At 43.8% G+C, this 22,276-nt stretch overlaps 1 protein-coding gene across 2 annotated transcripts in view; it reads right to left on the bottom strand.

The window, feature by feature from the left end:
- The window catches only part of SHROOM2 (shroom family member 2), a 215,854-nt gene that overhangs the window by 68,529 nt on the left and 125,049 nt on the right, over positions 1-22,276 (bottom strand). For both annotated transcript variants that reach the window (XM_069761588.1, XM_069761589.1), the window contains exons 4-5: positions 18,667-21,262; positions 955-1,055 (exon numbers count right to left, since the gene is read on the bottom strand). In XM_069761588.1, the coding sequence (XP_069617689.1) occupies positions 955-1,055; positions 18,667-21,262 (2,697 nt within the window). The remainder of the gene's footprint in view (positions 1-954; positions 1,056-18,666; positions 21,263-22,276) is intronic.

Here is a 22,276-nt window from a genome sequence, read left to right as displayed (position 1 = left end):
CACTTGTGTGAACTTCCCCTAAGGCAGTCTTGCCCTACCTGTGGCTCTCCAGCTGTTGTAAAAGTACTGCACCCATCATGTCTTGACAGCTGGAGAGCCGCAGGTTGGGAAACACTGCCCAAAGGGCATGTCATACACATGGCAGATCTCTGTATAGTCAGGTCATGCTATGGCAGGGATACGGAAGCGCAGGGAACATACCCCGATACAGCAAACATCTCCCCGGATAGTCCACAAATCCCGATAATCATTCATAGGACAAAAATAGTCCTATTGTCCAGGAATTTACTGGAGTCCTCCGCGTGACCCTTCCAGCGTGTGTACATATGGATACATATCATTTCTTAGAGCCCCTGACCAGTCTATACATTTCCATGTACTATTCCGATTTATGCAGATACACTATGTCCCCAATACACGGTGCCATGTAACCCTTTACGTCCCGCCTAATATTTACAGCACTGCGATACAGGCGACCGCATTCCACAAATCCTTCACAAGAATAAATCCATGTCGTTTACATTCGGGGTAAGAGTCAAAAACGTCTTTCTCAGCCGCCCCGGTGGGTGGAGGACGCACATCAGACACTGCTTAGACAGCGGAGAACAGCGTTATGGCAGACAGTGATTTATGCCTCCTACACTGATCTAGGAATCAAATGGAGGCCAGGGAGAATACATCTATACATGAGGCAGAAATAGGGGTCCGTGCAGAACAAGGGCCGATTGTGCCGGGGACACAGGATGTTCTCCGAGAGGAATTTACCATTTTCTCTGCCCGTGTCATTCACTATATGGGAAATGCAACAACACAGCCGGCTACATACAGAAGACATATACAGGAGGCTCTTTATGATGTGGGCACATGCTATTCTGCATTCAAACATAACAGTAATGTGCGTATACTGACTGTATGATTTATTAAGATCTACTAGGTGTACTGTGGGCTCCTTACCTCACGGACGAGCCTTCTGTGGCACTGCTGCAGTGTGCGGAGCCGCTCTCAGCATCTTCCCCCTCGCTGCTCCTCGGCTTCGTTGAATCTACAACTGCTCCCTGCAGAAAAGATTTCACAGTCAGTCACCCAGTCATCAGATGGAGAAATCTGCGATTATGGAAGCCTGTGTTTGTGGGCTTGGTCTGCGGCGGAGAGCACGAAGCCAATAGTATGCTGTCTTGTCATGCTGGCTGCGAGCTCAGCAATGAAGCACATGACTCGGGCAGATCTGCTGCCACTTGGCCATTGTGCTCTTATCTGGGAATAAAGTGGAAACAGCAGCAGACGAGCGCCAAGAAAGCGGCAGACACTTGTTTCAGTTATTCCAAGAAAGCAAAGTGATAAATATGAGCACGGTAATAATTGTTCACATGTCACAAATGCCATCAAATGCTTTCCTCCTTCTATTATAAAAAACCACAACAACCAGAAAGCAGACTAAATCGAGGGGCCCCTCTGCTCCTGTCTGACACATTGCTCAGACTGATCCTAATTCCATCGTTCGGCTTAGTCACGTGGCGGTTTTACTGCGCTTTTCCCGCGAAAAAAAAAGCACTCACTGTACCAGCAAAGTGATTTCTGAAAATGTCATCCGTATGTTGCTTATTTTTTCCAGGTTTGAAGCAGTTTTTAGTTTGCAGTGTGTCAATTCTTTCAGCGGTTTTTCACCCATTCAAGTAAATTGTAAAAAATGTCTCTAAGGCTATGTGCACACGGTCAGGTTTTTTTGCGTTTTTTTCGCGCGAAAAACACTATAAAAACTCATTAAAAGTGCATACATTATGCATTCTATCATTTAGAATGCATTCTGCATGTTTTGTGCACATGTATGCGTTTTTTTTTCCGCGAAAAAAAAAAAACGCATCGCGGTAAAAAAAAAAAATGAGCATGTTCATTCTTTTTGCGGATTTTCTGCGTTTTTCCCGCAATTCTATGCATTTGGGGAAAAAAACGCACAAAAAACGCACAAAAAACGCGTCAAAAAACGCGAAAAAAACGCATGCGGCTTTCTGGCAGAAATGTCCGGTTTTTGTCAGGAAAATTTCTGCCAGAAATCCTGACTTGTGCACATACCCTAAAAATGCACATATATTACGCAGAGGTTTTCCTGTCAAGCGACATGTTTTTAGCGAAGAAATGTCTGCTGCAAATACTTAAAGTGTGCTCATCTGTTCCGTATGTCTGTCCTAATTCTGACCCAAATGGAACAGATGAACGGACATGTGAACAGGACCTCACACACAAAACTGACAGTCTAATGTGTATGGGGGCCTACCGACTCTCCCCTAATCGATGACTTTGGGCAAGATAACATGTCTAATTTCAGCCCGCCGATCCGATTGTTCCTGCCACCAACAGTGTCCGGCAGCGGCTCTCTCCTAGGAGCGCTCCGTAGAGCAAGGGTCCCGTATGGAGGAGTTGCGAGAGATAGATGCAAGCCAAACTATTAGCCAAACCATCACTCAGCCGACAGCTATCAATTGCATCTGGGAACCTTCGAAAAGGGACTGATAAATTTATTATCTGGAAAAGTTATCGAAAGATTTCTCTCTCCTTATTAGAAGTGCTATGGATAGCCAGCAGCGTTTCCTGTTCGGGTTACCAGGGCAGGACCCAGGCAGAACGACGGCTGCCAGAATACACTAGGTTATAATCAGAAGTGCCAAATTTTTAATTTCGGCACAAAAAAAAACAAAACACATATATCTCAATGGGGTTCTCTCTGAAGCACGTGCAGTCAACAAGGCAAAGGCCAGGAGCGCTGGGGACCATGCAACTGTTTGACGGGATGTAATCATGACCAAAGGGGTCGGGCGACGCTTCACCGAACAGCGAAGACATTTTCTAGAAGGTGAGTAAATTAAAAACCTGTCCTTGGTCTTCCCATCCATTGCTTCAAGTATTTAATTTATTATTACTTATTATTATTACTGGACTAGTAACATAGTAACATAGTTAGTAAGGCCGAAAAAAGACATTTGTCCATCCAGTTCAGCCTATATTCCATCATAATAAATCCCCAGATCTACGTCCTTCTACAGAACCTAATAATTGTATGATACAATATTGTTCTGCTCCAGGAAGACATCCAGGCCTCTCTTGAACCCCTCGACTGAGTTCGCCATCACCACCTCCTCAGGCAAGCAATTCCAGATTCTCACTGCCCTAACAGTAAAGAATTCTCTTCTATGTTGGTGGAAAAACCTTCTCTCCTCCAGACGCAAAGAATGCCCCCTTGTGCCCGTCACCTTCCTTGGTATAAACAGATCCTCAGCTAGATATTTGTATTGTCCCCTTATATACTTATACATGGTTATTAGATCGCCCCTCAGTCGTCTTTTTTCTAGACTAAATAATCCTAATTTCGCTAATCTATCTGGGTATTGTAGTTCTCCCATCCCCTTTATTAATTTTGTTGCCCTCCTTTGTACTCTCTCTAGTTCCATTATATCCTTCCTGAGCACCGGTGCCCAAAACTGGACACAGTACTCCATGTGCGGTCTAACTATGGATTTGTACAGAGGCAGTATAATGCTCTCATCATGTGTATCCAGACCTCTTTTAATGCACCCCATGATCCTGTTTGCCTTGGCAGCTGCTGCCTGGCACTGGCTGCTCCAGGTAAGTTTATCATTAACTAGGATCCCCAAGTCCTTCTCCCTGTCAGATTTACCCAGTGGTTTCCCATTCAGTGTGTAATGGTGATATTGATTCCTTCTTCCCATGTGTATAACCTTACATTTATCATTGTTAAACCTCATCTGCCACCTTTCAGCCCAAGTTTCCAACTTATCAAGATCCATCTGTAGCAGAATACTATCTTCTCTTGTATTAACTGCTTTACATAGTTTTGTATCATCTGCAAATATCGATATTTTACTGTGTAAACCTTCTACCAGATCATTAATGAATATGTTGAAGAGAACAGGTCCCAATACTGACCCCTGCGGTACCCCACTGGTCACAGCGACCCAGTTAGAGACTATACCATTTATAACCACCCTCTGCTTTCTATCACTAAGCCAGTTACTAACCCATTTACACACATTTTCCCCCAGACCAAGCATTCTCATTTTGTGTACCAACCTCTTGTGCGGCACGGTATCAAACGCTTTGGAAAAATCGAGATATACCACGTCCAATGACTCACCGTGGTCCAGCCTATAGCTTACCTCTTCATAAAAACTGATTAGATTGGTCTGACAGGAGCGATTTCTCATAAACCCATGCTGATATGGAGTTAAACAGTTATTCTCATTGAGATAATCCAGAATAACATCCCTCAGAAACCCTTCAAATATTTTACCAACAATAGAGGTTAGACTTACTGGCCTATAATTTCCAGGTTCACTTTTAGAGCCCTTTTTGAATATTGGAATATTAGTGACACATGATAGATGGTGGTAAGTGAAATGCTTGATCAATTGACCGCTAACCCTCCTGTTCCCAACAACACAAGCATGCTCAATTCATCCAAGAGCGCATGTATTCTCAGTGAGGTTCCGGACTGTGGCTTATCAAATGTTACAATAAATTATGGCTATGTTGGCTTTGAACCGCTACTGTAGCATGACCGTTTAGACAGCCCGAAACACCATGTTGGCTGGCCTGGGGTCAATACTTAACTAATGTACAGGGACACTAAGGATATGCTTACACATTCAACTGAATCGTTGTAGAAATTCTCAGCGGATACTTGAGTTTTTGCCGCAACTAGTCCACAAGAGGATAGCCTAATGGTTATTCTTTACAACTAACTTGGTATTTTTTTTTTTTTTTTTTACTGAGGGCCAATAATGAACACACTATAGATTTTAAAATGCATTATTCCATGTGAAGTTTTTCTAGAGCTTGTGTGTCAGGCATAAAACAAAGTGCAGTGCTATTGGATCATATACAACACACGTAGGGGGGGAATCTATGAAGACCGATATCTCATATGCCAGCACTGTACCTATGGCCGCTGGAGGAGGATGCACTAATTATTAAGAGGTTAGTAACTTATGATCGACAATGGATGCAGGTAGGGAAACCTACCGTAATCAAATCTTATTTTAATTGTAAATTAGGACGTTTTTCTGATGGCGTTTGTGCCAGACTGACCAGTGGCACGATACAACCGGTAACCTTTTACTGAACGGCTGTCTATACAAGATTGCTCAGTGCCCATGGGCTGACGTTCTCGGCAGCACGAGACCTGTTTACACAGGACGATGCACCGCTGAGAACAATGGTCTTTTACGCTGAATAAAAAAATCATTTCACCGATGAACGAGCGTTTTGCTTGTTCACCAGGTGATCAACAGATTGTTTACATGGCAGGATAATCGTGAAATGAGCGCTTCTAACAATGCTTGTTCACCATTATCTTGCGGTGTAAATGCCCCTTTTGTGTGGCTTGCAGATTACAATGCTATATCTCGGCAGTCTGGAGGAAATCTCACTACCATTGCATGGAAGTGCTGGCAACGTGCAGGGAACACGCCTTACTGGAGCTTTAACCCCTTAATGACCGCCAATACGTCTTTTAACTGACCTGAGATATAAGAGAATAGCCTCCCCATACAGGTAACAATCCAGCATCTGTTGGTTGTACACTATAGCTGACAACTTGCTGTATCAGCCACGATCAGTATTTGCACCTTCTAAATCTGTTTAACCCCTTAGATGCTGCTGTCAATAGTGACTACATCATTATAAATGGTTAACAGAGTGTGGGGGCTTCTTCTTTATCCCAATTGGTGCCCTCAGATCATGATTTTGTTGTCCTGATGTTTGCCATAGCAATTCATGACCAAATAGCGGCCTTAGAGTCTGACGGCTGTAGTAATCTGTTTAGAAGTTAGCAACATTTAGGTGGTAAAAATACACATTTTCATTTCTGTCATGCCACTTTGCATTAATTCCTGTAAAGCACCTGAAGGGTTAATAAACTACCTGACAGCAGTTTTCAATATGTTAAGGGGTGCTGTTTTTAAAATGGTATCACGTTTGGGGGTTTCCCAATATATGGGACCCCTAAAGTCACTTCAAACATGGATAAGTCCCTAAAAAAATTAATGTGGTAAATTTCTTTGAAAAAATGAAAAATTGCTGCTACATTTTTAAACCTCCTAAAATGCTAACAAAATAAAATAACATTTTACAAATGGTGCTGATGTAAAGTCGACATGTGGGAAATATTATTTATTAATGGTTTGCTGTTGTATGACTATCTGGATTAAAGGGATAATCATTCAAATTTAGAAAATTGCTAATTTTTTAACATTTTTCTCAAATTTTTTATATTTTTTATAAATAAACACAAAAAATGTTGAACTAAATTTACCATTATCATAAAGTATAATGTGTCACGAAAAAACAATCTCAAAATCACTGGGATTTGTTGAAGCGTTGCAAAGTTATTACCACATAAAGTGACACTGGTCAGATTTCAAAAATTTGGCTTGGTCACTAAGGGGTTAAGATTGTTTATTTTGGCAAAAGAAAATCTAAACCTCATTTAATTACTATGTGGAAATATAGTAAGGATCTACAGTCCCACTGGTCCACCAGAGGACTAGATGATAATCAAGTGGGCCGAATCCTCAAGAAACATGCACCCAAGTAAGAATGTTTAATGTTACCGCAGAAAGATTGAGGAACTGTATTAATTATTGAAACAAAGTGTCATCAGAACGTGACCCGGTTAGTTTAGGTTAGTCATGTTTTTTAAGAATTTTTGGTGTCAAAATTTTCCATGTTGATATCTATACTGAAAAATAATTTGGACATTGTACAGTTGTCAGTCTGGCCACTGAGCCGCATGTTAGGCTGGCCCTTCCTCTCCTGCACAGGAGACTTCAGCTGTCATCTCTCTATAGTAAGGGGCAGGGAAACAGTAAAAAAAGAACACCTACATAGAGAAGGACCAGATACTTCTCATCTCTTCCCTTTCCTGCACAACAAAATCAGGTGGGCCCAGGCATGCCTATACTGTAAGGCTGTGCACCCAACATCAGTAACAGTAGCGTTTTGGCTAGCTAGCTTACTGGGCAGTGGCTCCAGGGAGAAAACTGTTATATTCTCACTGCAGCTGCTTGCTTCCAGTCATGGGGACTGTGCAGAGCGCGGTTTCAGTCACTACTCACTACACAGTGAGGGCAGCTTTAGTCACTCCCATTGACTGACAGCCTGCTCTGAACATATACTGCAGACTCTGCAGGAGAGGCTGTCAGTCAATGAGCAGGGGCGGGACCACAGCGTGCTCACTGTGTAGTGGACAATGGCTGATACAGCTCCCTGGCTCATGGGTTTCAACAGTGACTCAGTGGTTAGCACCAGCTGCAGGGCTGGGGTTATAGGTACATATCCCAACAAAGAGGACATCTGCAAGGTGTTTGTATGTTTTCCCCGTGTTTGGTGTGTTTCCTCCGGGTACTCCGTATTCCTGTAATAAAGACATACTGAAAAGGAATTTAGAATATAAGCCCCAATGGGCATAGCGATTATATCTGTGAAGCGCTGTGGACTTAATAGTGCTACATAAATAGGCTCACATTAGTCAAGCCCTTTACAGCGGCCTATCCATAATATAACATTTTTTGATTGATGTAGGTCCAACATTCAGCATTCCTGCCATGATGCTTCTGTGCAGTGTCCCTTCCTAGTTACTAGACACAGCGGCTGTGCCTAGCATCATAGCTCCATTCCAATCAGGTGAATGGGCAGCAATGAGCTGTGAGCAGCAACAACAAGCACAGCTGCCATCAAAAGTATGGAGTTGTGCCACATGGAGGATTGTAGACAATGAAGAAGACACGGCCAATACTAAGAAAAAGGCCATTCATTAAAAAAAAAAAAAAAAAAACTAGAAAACCGCTAAAACTGCAGCTTTGGAAAGATGGCCACCTCTTTCACGAGAGAAAAATAACAATAAAAAAAAAATAATTCTGCAAATCAGAAAATTAAATCAGATTAGAAAAGAAAAATATTATCAGTATCTGCATTTAATAAGTGAAGGAAGGCAATAGCTTCACCTTAAATTAATTAAAAAAGGTGTGTAATGCCCTACTAATTATTCGCAGCACAGTAGATTGCTTTCATGTGGGTAACAGGTATTTATTTTCCCTACCTACCTCACACAAGTTAGTTTCTGCCTTCCTCTAGATGAACACGCAATAATCTGCTGATGGACGTCTTTTCTGGCCATGTAATTATACAGTAGGTAAACATTTGCAACTTGCAGCTAAATTTTAGCTGTGCACATTGGAAAGCTAAACGTGTACCCACAAAGTACATGTTAAGTCAGCAATGACCTTTCTCCAACGATCACATCCTTACCAGAGGCCTTCAAGGGGAATTCCCATCGCACACACATGGAGCATATCCACAAGATAGGCAACAATAGAATTAGACTTACCGGTAATTCGGCACCACGACAGCAGTATCGGAGGATGTCTCCCCGCCCTAATGGGGGACAGGAAACAGAAGAAGTTAAATACCCTCCCCTTCCTGCAACCACCAATGCTTTTTCTGGACACCGTAGCATGTATAGTTTTCACTCAAGTGCAGAAATCATCCAATAAGAATATCAGATGGGGAGGGAATTTACTACTGTCGTGGAAGGTTCCTAGAAACTGAATTACCGGTAAGTCTAATTCTATTTTCTCCAGTCACCTTCCACGACAGCAGTATCGGAGTAATACCAATGACAAATTTCTTAGGAAAGGACAACAGCCTGCAGAACTGGTCTGCCGAATGATAAGACCCAATTGAAAAATGGTCTGTAGTGCTGGGTGAATGTAAGGACCGACGACCAGGTGTCGACTCTGCATATCTACTCGGAGGATGCGCTCCCTCTTTTTGCCCATAACATTCATACAGAACGAGTAGAATGGGCTTTCAGTGATACAGGAGGTTAAAAATTCTGTGATGTATATGCTTGACAGATGGCTTGCTCGATACAGTTAGCAATCGTACTCTTAGCCTGCCTTTTTGCCCTTATTCCGTCCTGAGAACTGGATAAATAAGTTCTGGTCAATCCTCCAGCTTTCAGTTTGCTGGAGGTAAAAGACGACCCCCCTGCGAACATCCAGGGTGCGGAAGGCTTCCTCCTTTGCATTGGAGGGGTTTGGACTTAATGAGGGTAGCACGATATCCTGGCCTCTATGGAAGTCTGAGACTACCCTTAGGCATAAAGGAGGGATCTAACCGAAAGATAATGCTATCCATAGTGATAGTTAAATAGGGCTCTTGGCCGGAAGTTCTCCTACACGCCTAGCGGTAGTAATCGCTACTAGAAAAACAGTTTTAAGGGTCAGGTTTTATATATCCAAAGATGGAAGAGGATCGAACGGATCCTGTGTTAAACGATTAACAACCAGATTCAAGCCCCAAGGGGGAACTTAGCTACGAAGTCTAGGACGAATCCTAGCCGCAGAGGTCATGAAGTGTTTAACCCACCGATGGGCAGCTGAATCCTGATCGAAAAGGAACCAAGAGCTGAGACCTGTTTTTTTAGGCGTGAGTCCCAAGTCCAAACCCTAAAATTTGTGCAATATAAGGATGGAAAGGGTCAGGTGTCTTCGGGAAACACCAGGATGAAAACAGTTTCCAAACTTTGCCGTAGATAACGTTGGTTACTGGTTTCCTACTCTTTTGGAGAGTTTGTATTACCCCATCTGAGAGGCCCCTGGCTTTTAGAATTTTGGCTTCAGTAACCAGGCTGCAAGGTTCAATCTGTGTAAACCTGGATGTAATAGGGGACCTTGTTCAAGAAGATTGACCTCCTGGGGCAGAGGAAGTGGACCTTCCTGAGCCATGTCCATCAATGCGCTGTACCAGTTTCTTGCTGGCCACATGGGTGCAATCAGAATAGAGGTGACTCGATCTGATCAGATTTTTTGTAGCATCCTTGCTAACAATGGAATTGGTGGGAAGGCATATGCTAGGTTGATTTTCCAAGGATGTGAAAAGGCATCTATGTACATTGTACTCGGGCCTGAGGGAGAAGTATGTTCTTGCCCCTTTTGTTTGACCATTGGCGAACAGGTCCACCTTGGGACTCCCCCATTTTGATACCAGGGACAAGAACACCTCCTGGTTTAGGCACCATTGTCCCGGGTGGACATCCGTTTTGTTGAGAAAATCTGCTTGGGTATTGTCCAATCCCTTCAGATGTACTGCTGTTATGGACAACAAATGTTTTTCTGCCCCGGAAAAAATCCTTGCAGAGGTCAATTTCAGGTTGGTGAATTTAGTGCCTCCCTTGTTCCGAAGATAGGCCACTGTGGTCAAATCGTCTGAAAAGACATGTACATGGTGTCCTTCGATGAGGAGCAGCTTTTAGCGCTTCCTTTACCGCTTTCAGCTCTGTCATGTTCGAGCTGCTAGACCGGATGTGTGGGTGCCATAACCCCTGGAAGTGAGACCCTTCCACCACAGTACCCTTCCACCACAGTGCCCCAGCCTTTCTGACTGGCGTCTGAGGGGAGTATCCTCAGAGGAAGTTGATCCCAGCTGACTCCCCGCTGGAGATTTTGGTGGTTTAGCCCCCATAAGAGGATTTCACATGACTGAGAAGGGGAATTTTACTGGATAGTGCATTTTCTTGAGTACAGCAGGACATGGGACTGAAGGACTCTTGTATAGGCCTGAGTCCATGAGACTGCTTGAATGCACGGCGTCAGTGATCCCAGAGTTGACATTGAGTCTATTAAGGTTGGTGTCTTCTGGTCTCTGAATCTGGAGATCCTAATGGATGAGGTCGAGCTGACGCTCTCTGGGCAAAAAGTATGTTCCTTTCGCTGAGTCCAGAAGAACTCCCAGGAATTTCTCCCTTGGTGAAGGATGGAGATTTGATTTTTCCAAATTCGGGATCTACCCCAGGAATTCCAAAATTTCCAGGACTTGTCACATCCCGGTTCAAACGAGGGATGGATGGAGCAACAATGAGAAAGTCGTCTAAATGTGAGATGATGGAAATCACTTGTTGTCGGATAAAGGTCACCGCCTCCGCCATAATCTTGGAAAACACTCGAAGCACATAATAATAGGCGTCCCTCAGGTCTACCGTAGCCATCACCCAATCCTGTCCAATGAGCGGGATTGCTGACTTGACCGATTCCATTTTGAATCTTCTGTATTTGATTACATGGTTCAGAGGTTTCAGGTATATGATAATCCTGTGTTTTCCAGATTTTTTTTTTTTACACCAAAAAAAGGAGAGAATAGTGGCCTTTCCCTATCTCTGGATGAGGTACAAGGGAAATCACGTTTGCGTGAAGAAGATCCTGCAGATCTAATATCAAGGACTCTTGAAGGTGTGGAGACTGTAGGTAGGTAACTGTCAGACACTGAGGGGGAGGACTCTCTAATTCTAACCTCAATCCGTCCCGTATGGTTTGGAGAACCCACAGATTTGTGGAGATGTTTCGCCACTGGGCGAGAAAATCCTAGAGTCGACCCCCAACAGGAGCGCAGTCATTGTTTATCAGGAGTCTGCTGATGTTGGGGGACAAGGATATTTCTGTCCTTACCCACTTTTGGGTAGCTCCGTTGTCCTGTTTTACCTTTCCCCTTGTAGTCTCTCTGAGAAGACTGGTTATAGGAGAGACGAAAAACAGTTTCCTAGAACTCTTCTGCTCTGTAAGATTTCTTTTTATCCGTAGCCTTGTCTAAAATTTCGGCAAGGGCCCAGCCAAATACATAGAGTCCCTGAAAGGGAATACCACAGAGCTTAATTTTAGAGGTATGGTCACCCCCTCATGACTTAAGCCATAGTGCTCTCCTGGATGAATTGGGAGAGGACTGCTGATCTTGCTGGTACATGGATGGACTCAGCCGAGGCATCCGCCAGGAATCCCGTTGCTTTCTGGAGTAGGGGAAGAGAGTCCAGTATCTCCTCCCTAGAAGCCTGGGTAAGGTGATTTTCTAACGTGTTAAGCCAGCGGAGTACAGACCTGGAGACGCACGTAGAGGCCACATTCATTTTTAGTAGATTAGTGAAGGTGTCACAGGATTCCCTTAACAAGCTCTCGATTCTATGATCCATGGGATCTTTGAGCTGGGAAGAGTCTTCGAAAGGAAGAGCAGTCCTTTTAGAGACCCTGGACACCTGCACATCTACCTTGGGGATTTCCCATAAGAAACAATTCCCTTCCCTCGGGAAGCGGATTCTTAACTCTGAAGGGACACCAAGTCCTATTCCAGGGAGGCCTCACTCATGAAGGATAAGGTTCTCAATATTTCTGTGTATGGGAAACCCTGTTTGGTCCCTAGGTTCCCGAACAATTCATCCTGTACGGACTGTTTCACTTTCTCCTCCTCCACCCCCATGGGGCCTTTCACCATACTAATCAGCTCTTCCATATCATAGGAAGAAAAAAGGTTTATTTCCGGGAGTGGGAGTGGAAGTGGAACCCTCATTCTCCAAATGTCCTTCGAACCAGAGGTACGGATCTCGCCAGAGTCAGAGTCCGATTCCATTAGCCATTTTCCTCTTCTTAGGAGGAAGTGGTTGTGGTATCAGGGTCTGGGAAAGAGTAGTCAAAGAGAATTGAACCTCTTGTTTTATGAGGGTCTTTATGCTGTCCAGGAGAGAGGGCTATTCGGTACGTAATACGTCGTCCGTGCAAGGCTGACAGAGTTTCTTCTTATATGCAGAAGGAAGTCTGGAGGCACATATACCACGCTTGAGGCTGGGCACCTTATCCTTTTTAGGGGCAGGGATTTTGTCTCCCTAAAAGAGAGAGAGAAAGGTATACTAAGTCACCATAAGGTTATACCCTGGACAGTAAGGGACCACATCCGCTATTTACAGTCGGAGGGCTCTGCAGAAGCAGAGTGTAAGGGTTTGTCGCCATCCATAGGTCAGTCCATGACAGTCAGAAAGGAACTCAGACAAATGGGCCTTACCTGGAGGCATCCCCAGACCAGGATTTTAAAATATCGAGGTCCCAGCGTTAGTTGAGTGCTCTTCCTCCCTGTGGTCAGAAGGGGGGAACCCCCAAGAGGACGCCCCAATTACTGCCTGCTCCGGAAAACGCCGGTCGATGCGCGCGTGTGCTCCAACGTGAAACACACAGGAACAAACCGGAAGTTCGGGCAGACGTCACTTACGGTGCGCGGGCGACGCTGGATGCAGCAGTAAACCGGGAGGAAGATGCCGAGGAGCTACAGGAGGACCCCGGCCGCACGTCACCGCCCTGCTTTACCCCACGAGGAGGCGCAGGAAGGGCGGGAAAGGGGGCCCCAAGTCGCACAAGAGCTATAGAGACAGGGGCAGCCACCGGAGAAGAGTGGAGCCCCCGACCTCAGCTGCCCGGCATAAAAGGGTAAGAAGTGCTCCTGATCGCCGGCCACGGCAGCACTATCCCTGACCTTTTCATGCCCCATAGGGGACAGGAAAAACACTGGTGGTTGCAGGAAGGGGAGGGTATTTAACCTCGTCTGTTTCCTGTCCCCCATTAGGGCGGGGAGACATCCTCCGATACTGCTGTCGTGGAAGGTGACTGGAGAAAAATGTATATGCTCAAGAACAGGGGTCGTGTTGCTCGCTGAAAATAGAGGAGAGGTGAATGAAGGCAATGAGGTGAATGATCATTCTGACGACCTCTACGTGAACAGTGACAAGCTACAGGGGCCTCTTCAATTAGTTAAACGGAACCTGTCACCCCCAAAATCGAAGGTGAGCTAAGCCCACCAGCATCAGGGGCTTAGCTACAGCATTCTGGAATGCTGTAGATAAGCCCCCGATGTATCCTGAAAGATGAGAAAAAGAGGTTAGATTATACTCACCCAGGGGTGGTCCGGTCCGATGGGCGTCGTGGTCCGATCCAAGGCCTCCCCATCATCTTACGTCATCATGACGTCCTCTTCTTGTCTTCACATCGGGATATATCGGGGGCTTATCTACAGCATTACAGAATGCTGTAGATAAGCCCCTGATGCTGGTGGGCTTAGCTCACCTTCGATTTTGAGGGTGACAGGTTCCCTTTAAAGAGTTATTCCCAAAAACACAACCTGCTGATCGCTTGAGGCCGAAACGCTGGTACCCCAAGCAATCCCGAGATCAGGGCTCTGAAACTTAAAGAACAGGGCTCTGCAGCCTTGTCGCAAATGGAATGAAGGAGCACATGCTTGGTCCCTCCACCATTTAACATGTATGGGCCTGCCGAAGAAAGAAGAACTCAGTATCCTGCTATTACCAGTAGTCCCATTCATAATTGAGTAGAGGCCGAGCATGTTCACCTTTGGATTGTTGGGATTTTCAGTGGTCGGACTCCAACTGATAGGAAATTTATCATCTTTGAAGGTAATAAGTTGTGATATTGGGAATAGCTCTTTAATGGTCGAGATTCCTGGGAAGTTTTGTCACTGACAAAAGTTGTGGAAGCACTGTGCCTCGGACTGCAGAGAGCCTGGGGGGAATGACTAAGCGATCGCCGGACTGTTCACTAGAGCTTGGTGAGGTTAGGCTTGGCTTCCGATGAATGCGAGGAGCCACTCCAGGACAGACCAACGGAGGCTCGGCAGCTGGACCCGGAAGGACAGACTGGATGGTGCGGCAGGCAGTATCTGCACCAGTGTGCAGCAGGCACGATCTGCACCAGAGTGCAGCAAAGACCGGTACGCAACTTCGACTGCACAACAGGAAGGTTGCTGTGGCACCTCCCCAGTGGGGAGGAAGCAATATGTATATACTGCATCACAGACATTGGCTGGGGAAGAAATAGCAAGTGCATGTGCTGGCCCTTTAAGAGGGCGGGCAGCGCACTAAGGACATGGCTAGAGGCCCAGGTGGAAACTCTGCTGGAAGCATGCGGAGCACAAGAAAGGGGAGAACCGACCGCAGCGCGGGTGACTGAAGTGACATGCCGGAGGCCATGCCTGTCAGAGCAGGGATCCGGCATGGTGCTAACAGTTTTACACTATCGATGAGATGGTGGTGGTATTTCCTAAGGAAAGGACATCAATATTAAATTTCTGGAAAAACTCTTTAATGCTATAATGCCATATTTAAATGACTTACATCTTGTTTTATTTATTTCATTTTTATGATTTATGGACAGAAATAAAAAAAGACAGGACACAATCCATGCTTTTCAGTGGATTCTTTGTAGAAAAGTCCTCACCGCCATCTCACCAGGCAGCGGGCCAACTCTTCCTCAGCACTAGTGATGAGAGAGCGTACTCGTTGCTCGGGTTTTTCCTAGCACACTCAGGTGGTCTCCAAGTATTTGTAACTGCTCGGAGATTTAGTTTTTCTTGACGCAGCTGCATGATTTACGGCTGCTAGCCAGCCTGAGTACATGTGGGGGTTGCCTGGTTGCTAAGGAACTCCCACATGTATTCAAGCTCTCAGCAGTAAATCATGCAGCTGAGGCAACGAAAAGAGGCAACGAAAACTAAACCTCCAAAAAGTTACAAATACTCTGAGACCACCCGAGCGTGCTCGGGAAAACCCAAGCAACGAGTACACTCGCTCATCACTACTCAGCATCCAACCTCTCTCCCTAGGTTTTCTTACTTCTCTCTTTGGAAACAGATTTCTTCCTGTAGGTTGCTCTTTTCTCACCTACATGAAACAGCTCAGGAGGAGGCAATGACCCCGGAATATTTACCTTCTATTACATAGAAGACCAGGTCATAAGTTGGGGCTCCTCTCACTTCCTGTTATGGAGCTATTGGAAAGGAGAGTCTAGGGTACATATTATGATTTGCCACCACCTTCAGATTCAATCCTTTTGTTACACACTGTGTGCAGATTTATTAGGCAAGTTATATTTAAGAGGATTATTTTTATTATTGATCAACAACTATGTTCTCAATCAACCCAAAAGACTCAAATATCAAAGCTTAATATTTTTTGAAGTTGGAGTGTTTTTTTTTTTTTTTTTTTTTTTAGATTTGGCTATCTTAGGAGGATATCGGTTTGTGCAGTTAACTATTACTGTGCAGAATTATTAAGCAACTTAATAAAAACCAAATATATCCCCATCTCACTTGTTTATTTTCACCAGGTAAACCAATATAACTGCACAAAATTTAGAAATAAATATTTATGACATGCAAAAACAAAACCCCCCAAAATTAGTGGCCAATATAGCCACCTTTCTTTATGATGACACTCAACAGTCTTTCATCCATAGATTCTGTCAGTTGCTTGATCTGTTTACAATCAACATTGCGTGCAGCAGCCACCACAGCCTCCCAGACACTGTTCCGAGAGGTGTACTGTTTTCCCTCCCTGTAGATCTCACATTTTATGAGGGACCACAGGTTCTCTATGGGGTTCAGATCAGGTGAACAAGGGGGCCACGTCATTTTTCCTTCTTTGAGACCTTTACTGGCCAGCCACCCTGTGGAGCAGTTGGAGGAATGTGATGGAGCATTGTCCTGCATGAAAATAATGTTTTTCTTGAACGATACCGACCTCTTCCTGTACCACTGCTTGAAGAACCTACTGCCAGTTTCTGGCTTCACTCCATTTTCGAACCCGAAAAGGTCCCACAAGTTCATCTTTTATACCAGCCCATACCAGTACCCCACCTCCACCTTGCTGGTGTCTGAGTCGGAGTGGAGCTCTCTGCCCTGTACTGATCCAGCCTTTGGCCCATCCATCTGGCCCATCCATAGTCACTCTCATTTCATCGATCCATAAGACCTTTGAAAAGTCAGTCTTAAGATATTTCTTGGCCCAGTCTTGACGTTTTATCTTATGTTTCTTGTTCAAAGGTGGTCATTTTTCAGCCTTCCTTACCTTGGCCATGTCCCTGAGTATCGCACACCTTGTGCTTTTTGTTACTCCAGTAACGTTGCAGCTCTGAAATCTGGCAAAACTGGTGGCAAATGGCATCTTTACGCTTGATTTTCCTCAAGTCAAGGCAGTTATTTTGCGCCTTTTTTGCCCAACACGCTTCTTGTGACCCTGTTGGCTATTTGCCATGAAACGCTTCGGTGATCACGCTTCAAAAGTTTGGCAATTTCAAGACTCCTGCATCCCTCTGCAAGACATCTCACAATTTTGGACTTTTCAGAGTCCGTCAAATCTCTCTTCTGACCCATTTTGCCAAAGGAAAGGAAGTTGCCTAATAATTAAGCACACCTTATATAGGGTTTTGATCTCAGACAACACCCCTCCTCATTTCAGAGATGCACATCACCTGATTTACTTAATTGGTAGTTGGCTCTCAAGCCTGAACAGCTTCGAGTAGGACAAAATGTATAAAAAGTATCATATGATCAAAATACAACTTGCCTAATAATTCTGCACACAGTGTAAACTAATACAAAATTTCAAATTTGAGGAAAAAGAATGGACTAAATACAGGGCTCCATCTGTGACTATGTTTATCTTGGAAGCACCATTTCTGTGGCTGATAGGGTGCGCCCCTTAGGACCACAAACACTGAGCGCTGTGTAACAGTGGCTTAGGTGTTGCCTCTGTACACAACAAGTTGTGCTTTCAATTCACATGAACCAAACGGATTTGGAAATTATTGTTTTATGTAGTAGTAAAACTTTCCCAGCAGTATAAATCACAAGTTCATACTTTTAAACGGCTGCAAAAAAGTACTCCTTGGCTATGTTCACAAATGGCGTTTTTTTTTTTCCTGCGTATTTTACGCAGCATATTTGGTGTACACAGTGCGCTGCGCTTTTTACTGTGTGTATTTTTAGCCTTGCTTTGTTTTTGCCAAAACACAACATGTCGATTCTTTTACCGTTTTTTTGCAGCGCCTTTCTCACGTTAAAAATAAAAAAAAACAGCAAGCAAAAACGCTGCAAAATTTCAAGTTAAAATTGCGACAAACACGTGTGTATCGGAAGCAGGATTTTTCCGGCCACTGCTCTATAGTAGGATTGACTGTACCTCGTACCACCCTTGTTCTCACCAGATTATGACCCTGCATAGACATGTCTGCTATTATAATCTAAGGATATTAGTGGATTCAAGTGCAATATTGATTTTCTACCTACATTGTTAGAACTATGTTTCTGCTCACTTCTGTCAGACAATCCCAACATTTTGAGGCACATTGTTGTTATTTTAGATTTATTCATTTTTAATCATTTTTCTAAATAAAATCTTGATATTTTAATCTTTCTAATTGTCACTTGTCCCTCTACCATCACGTATGTGATACGCTGGCGGTGGCACTATTGATTTCAAGCATCAGGTACACTGTCTGGTAAATTACCATTCATTTTTAATACAGAAACGCTTCACACGAAAATATCACAAGCGGAAGACCAAACACAATCAGTAAAAGCCTTTAACTCAAATGTTAACGTAGATCTATCATCAGATTATACAGACGGGTCTATTTGGCAAAACCATGAAAAAAATAGTGATGACTGGATTATTGGAGCAATCACAAGATATATCAGACAGTTTCTGTGTGCAATGTATTTATGAGAGCACTTCTGACACCATCTTACAAGTGATTAATGAGGTACTATGCGTACACAGTAGCTAGCCATCAATCACTGTGAGAAGGGGAGGTGGGATGCTCCTCTTATTAATGCACCAGTGCTTTGCCCCTAAAATTTTTTGTACTATTTTGGTTAATAGGACAGAGTTGTATAATTCTATGCGGTCCTTACATAGCAGCATATCAAGCTGACAGGTCTGAATTAAGAATATGCAGATGAAATAAGACAATGGTAGAGAGACATATTTACCTGAGTGTAGAAATCAGTTGTAGGGGATGATCTTGACCTCTCATGCATGTACTGTGATTTCTGAGACTGGTCAAAGTCAGCATCCAGAATATTATCAGCTGAATGGCATCTGCCAGAATTCTTCCTTTCTAAAGGTTTCTTTTGCTCTTTCCAAGATGCTTGGTATTCTGCAAAAGTGCCTAACCTCGGAAGCTGATGTGGTGCAATGTTATCAGTAGATTTATAACTGACTCCATGATATTCATCTTTACGATTGCTATCCTTATCAGGCTGATGTTCAAAGCCTAGCGATGCAGCCCGAGACCTATTTTCATACAATGATTCAGAAGGTTCTTTTTCAAAATCCTTGACATTGTGCATCTCATACTTGACATTGATTTCTGTCGCAACGAAAGGCGGTGGTTTCTGAGCAGCTTGAGGTTGTGTACTTTTGCTTGTCTCTTCAAAAAATTTCCATCTATCTGCAAAAGAACCAACTGTTCCTTGAGTGGCATCTCGACTTTGAAACTGAAGATTATCTTCATAAATCCCAACTTCATTCATCTTTTCCGGCTCAGAGTAGGATTTAAGTTTTTGCTGTGCTGTAAATCTTTTTCGGCCACCAATGCGAGTTATGTTTTGTAAATTGCTTGTTGCTGTACTCGGCTTTGATTGAAGATTGTCAATCTGGTAAGATGAGCCATCAGAGGGTAACACAGGCTTTGGAATGCAATACCCTTGGTTTCTTCGTTCGGGAGAAAGTGTAGGGTCTACAAGACTGGGTTCTAAATCTCGACGCTTGAAAGAAGTAGCCCTTAAAACTCTGGCCTGAGCCTCTTTTAAATGGTTCTTGTACGTGTTGGAAAAAGAACCATCAGAAGAAGGGGTAATACTTTCTATAGAATCCTGGTTCCAGTTTTCTGCTTCTTCACCTTCGTTCGATTCAGTTAACGCTGCTGTACTTTTGCTTTTCTGCAAACGTGCCCGCCTCTGTTGAATTTCGTTCCTGAGAGTTGTTGCAAATCGGTCACTTCTTCGCGATTGTTTGCTTGACTCTATGAATGGTTGTTTTTCATTTGTTTCAGGGGAGCTTACTGATCGATTTCTTCCTTCCCGAGCTAGGGAATGCAACATAGGGGTAATCTGAGGTGTTATCTTGCTTTCTTCTTCTTCATTCCAAGAATAATCTTTCTGATGTGATCTATACTTATTGCTTGAGACAGCTCTGTTTGCCTGAACATGTTGTGCAAAATTATGGCTATCATATTGTTCTTCGTAGTAATCACTGTTTTTTCTCGGCTTCATCCTTTCATTACTGCCTGAATGACCGTCTTTTTTCCCTGTCATTTTAGGACTATATTTCTCACAGTTTTCTGGTGAAGGCGGATTGTTCTGCTGAGGTAGACAATAAGTGGTTTTTAGGGCAGTATTGTCTTGAGAGATAGATCTTCGATCCAAGACATCTACTTTACTATACTCCTCCTTATACGGATGTTGTGTGATGCTTCCCTGAGGTGGCAGTTTGGTTCCAGCACTGATAACACGACTCTGTCCATTATTGTCTCCTTTTACCTTTAATCCAGTATTGCTCTCAGAATTACTGAAGCTTCTTCGCTGATGTGGACCATAAGCATGCGTTGGGTCTACCATCAGCTCATGAGTTCCAGAATAGAAGGTCACTTGTTGAGGTTGTGCTTTGATAGAGGCTGAAGCTCTCGAATTTTGGAACAAAGTGCTCTCATCGCTGTACTGACGCTGGTGGTGGTAACTGTATGATGGCTGTACAAACCTTACATCAGTGGTGGACTGAGAAAGTTGCAATCTATTGGAATGAGGTGCAATGTTCTGATATTTGTCGTGATAGGATCCTATTTGATCCAAATTGATTTCTGACTGATAAGAAGCATTACTAATTTGTCTAACATCTTCTACGTTCCCATCTGGTCCTTTGATATGTCTTTGCTGGTAATCAGCAAGATCTGAACTCCAGTCAACTCTTGAATGAGATTTATTTGCAACATTAAAGTGCTGTGTGCCTGGTAATTCTGAATGTGTATGAGGAGGCTTCTCGTGGGTTTTAGTAATGGCATAACTATCGCTGCGAAGTGGAGGTGGTGGTGGAGGAGGTGAAGGTGCTTTTTTCTTTTCAGGAACATGCCAAACTGGTCCAAAACTTGATCGTCCGGAATGTTTTGTTTCCCCGTTATCATCTACTCTTGGAGACTTGTTACGCTCATAAAATGTAGAAGGCGACTGGTATCCCTGTTTATCTTCTGCTCCCTTGGTTTCATTGACAAACTGCCCAGTCTTTGTGGGTCCCTGTTTTGTAGTGTCCCATTCATTAATTTTATACAATATATTCTCAGTTGAAACAGATCCACTTTTAGACAGTGCATGCTCTGGAGTGACAAAGCTGGTGGAGAATGATCCATATGCTGAATCTCTTTTACTGTGGTTACCTATATTATCTATGCTGTTATTGGATTTAGCAGAAGATAGTCTGCCAAACTGGTAGGTCTGGTCAATACTGTCCATGCTACCCACTGAACTAAAATGTCCAGAAGTCCTGTGCAAGCTGGTTTGGTCCCAAGAGTTTGTTAAGTCATGAGATGATGAGCTAGAAAACAAAACAAAAACAAATATATCAGGTATGTTACAACTAACAGAATAGGAATACACATTATTGTCATCTTGTTCTTACATTTGCTTCCTAAAAAAAAAAAAAAAAAAGTTTCTTAATTTATATGTTTTATGTGACTTATATAACAAAGTTTAACGATTATTATCCTAAAAAAAGCAAAGCCTCTAGTCTCATGACACTTCACTTAGGCTGGTTTCAGACTTGCGTTCGGCAGGGCTGCGGATGAAAGCCTTCTTCCTCCGTTAAGCCCCGCCCACTGCTGCACCACTTCATTCAGCTCCACCTACGTCTACATGCGTTCCGCATACCCCATCTTTAACATTGGGTACACAGGCCATGCAGATGTATGCAGATGCCTCCGCATGTGTCGTTTTGATGCTGCGCTGAACTGCGTCGAATGCAACATGTTGCATTTTGTTGCGGTCGGCGCAGTGTAAAAAAACGCTGCATGCGGAAGCATCCGCATGACCTGCGTACCCAATGTTAAAGATAGGGTACGCAGGACGCATGCAGACGTAGGTGGAGCTGAAGGAAGAGGTGCGGCAGTGGGCGGGGCTTAACGGAGGAAGAAGGCTTTCATCCGCAACCCTGCAGAACGCTAGTGTGAAACTAGCCATAGTGTTCCTGTTTTCTCTATGGAGAAAGCCAAGTAAGCCGAAATAGGCAGAGTAGATGTCGGCCCTCAGAACAAAAGGCAATTGAATTCCAACAGCTCATTGCATATTTCGCCCTACATAAACTTTTGAGGAAGAGTCAGGAGGACCCCAAACACAACAGATGGTTGTCTAGTCCCCCTGAGACTTTCAGATTCAGCTGAAATTTACCTAATCTGTATGGTGGTCTTTTACATTTTCCACAGCTTTAAAATTATTTGTCTATTCTTAAAATTAAATAAATGTATGACTCCTGTATCACAGGTAACATTAATCAGGGACAGGCTGCCCCATTACGGCCATCTATTTTTTACTCTAAAATGCTACTGAGATTCAG

Source organism: Ranitomeya imitator, chromosome 3, assembly GCF_032444005.1.
Source record: "Ranitomeya imitator isolate aRanImi1 chromosome 3, aRanImi1.pri, whole genome shotgun sequence".
NCBI classification, from domain to species: Eukaryota; Metazoa; Chordata; class Amphibia; order Anura; family Dendrobatidae; genus Ranitomeya; species Ranitomeya imitator.
Note: the sequence above shows the minus strand (reverse complement) of the source record. Positions and strands in the feature narration are given on the sequence as shown.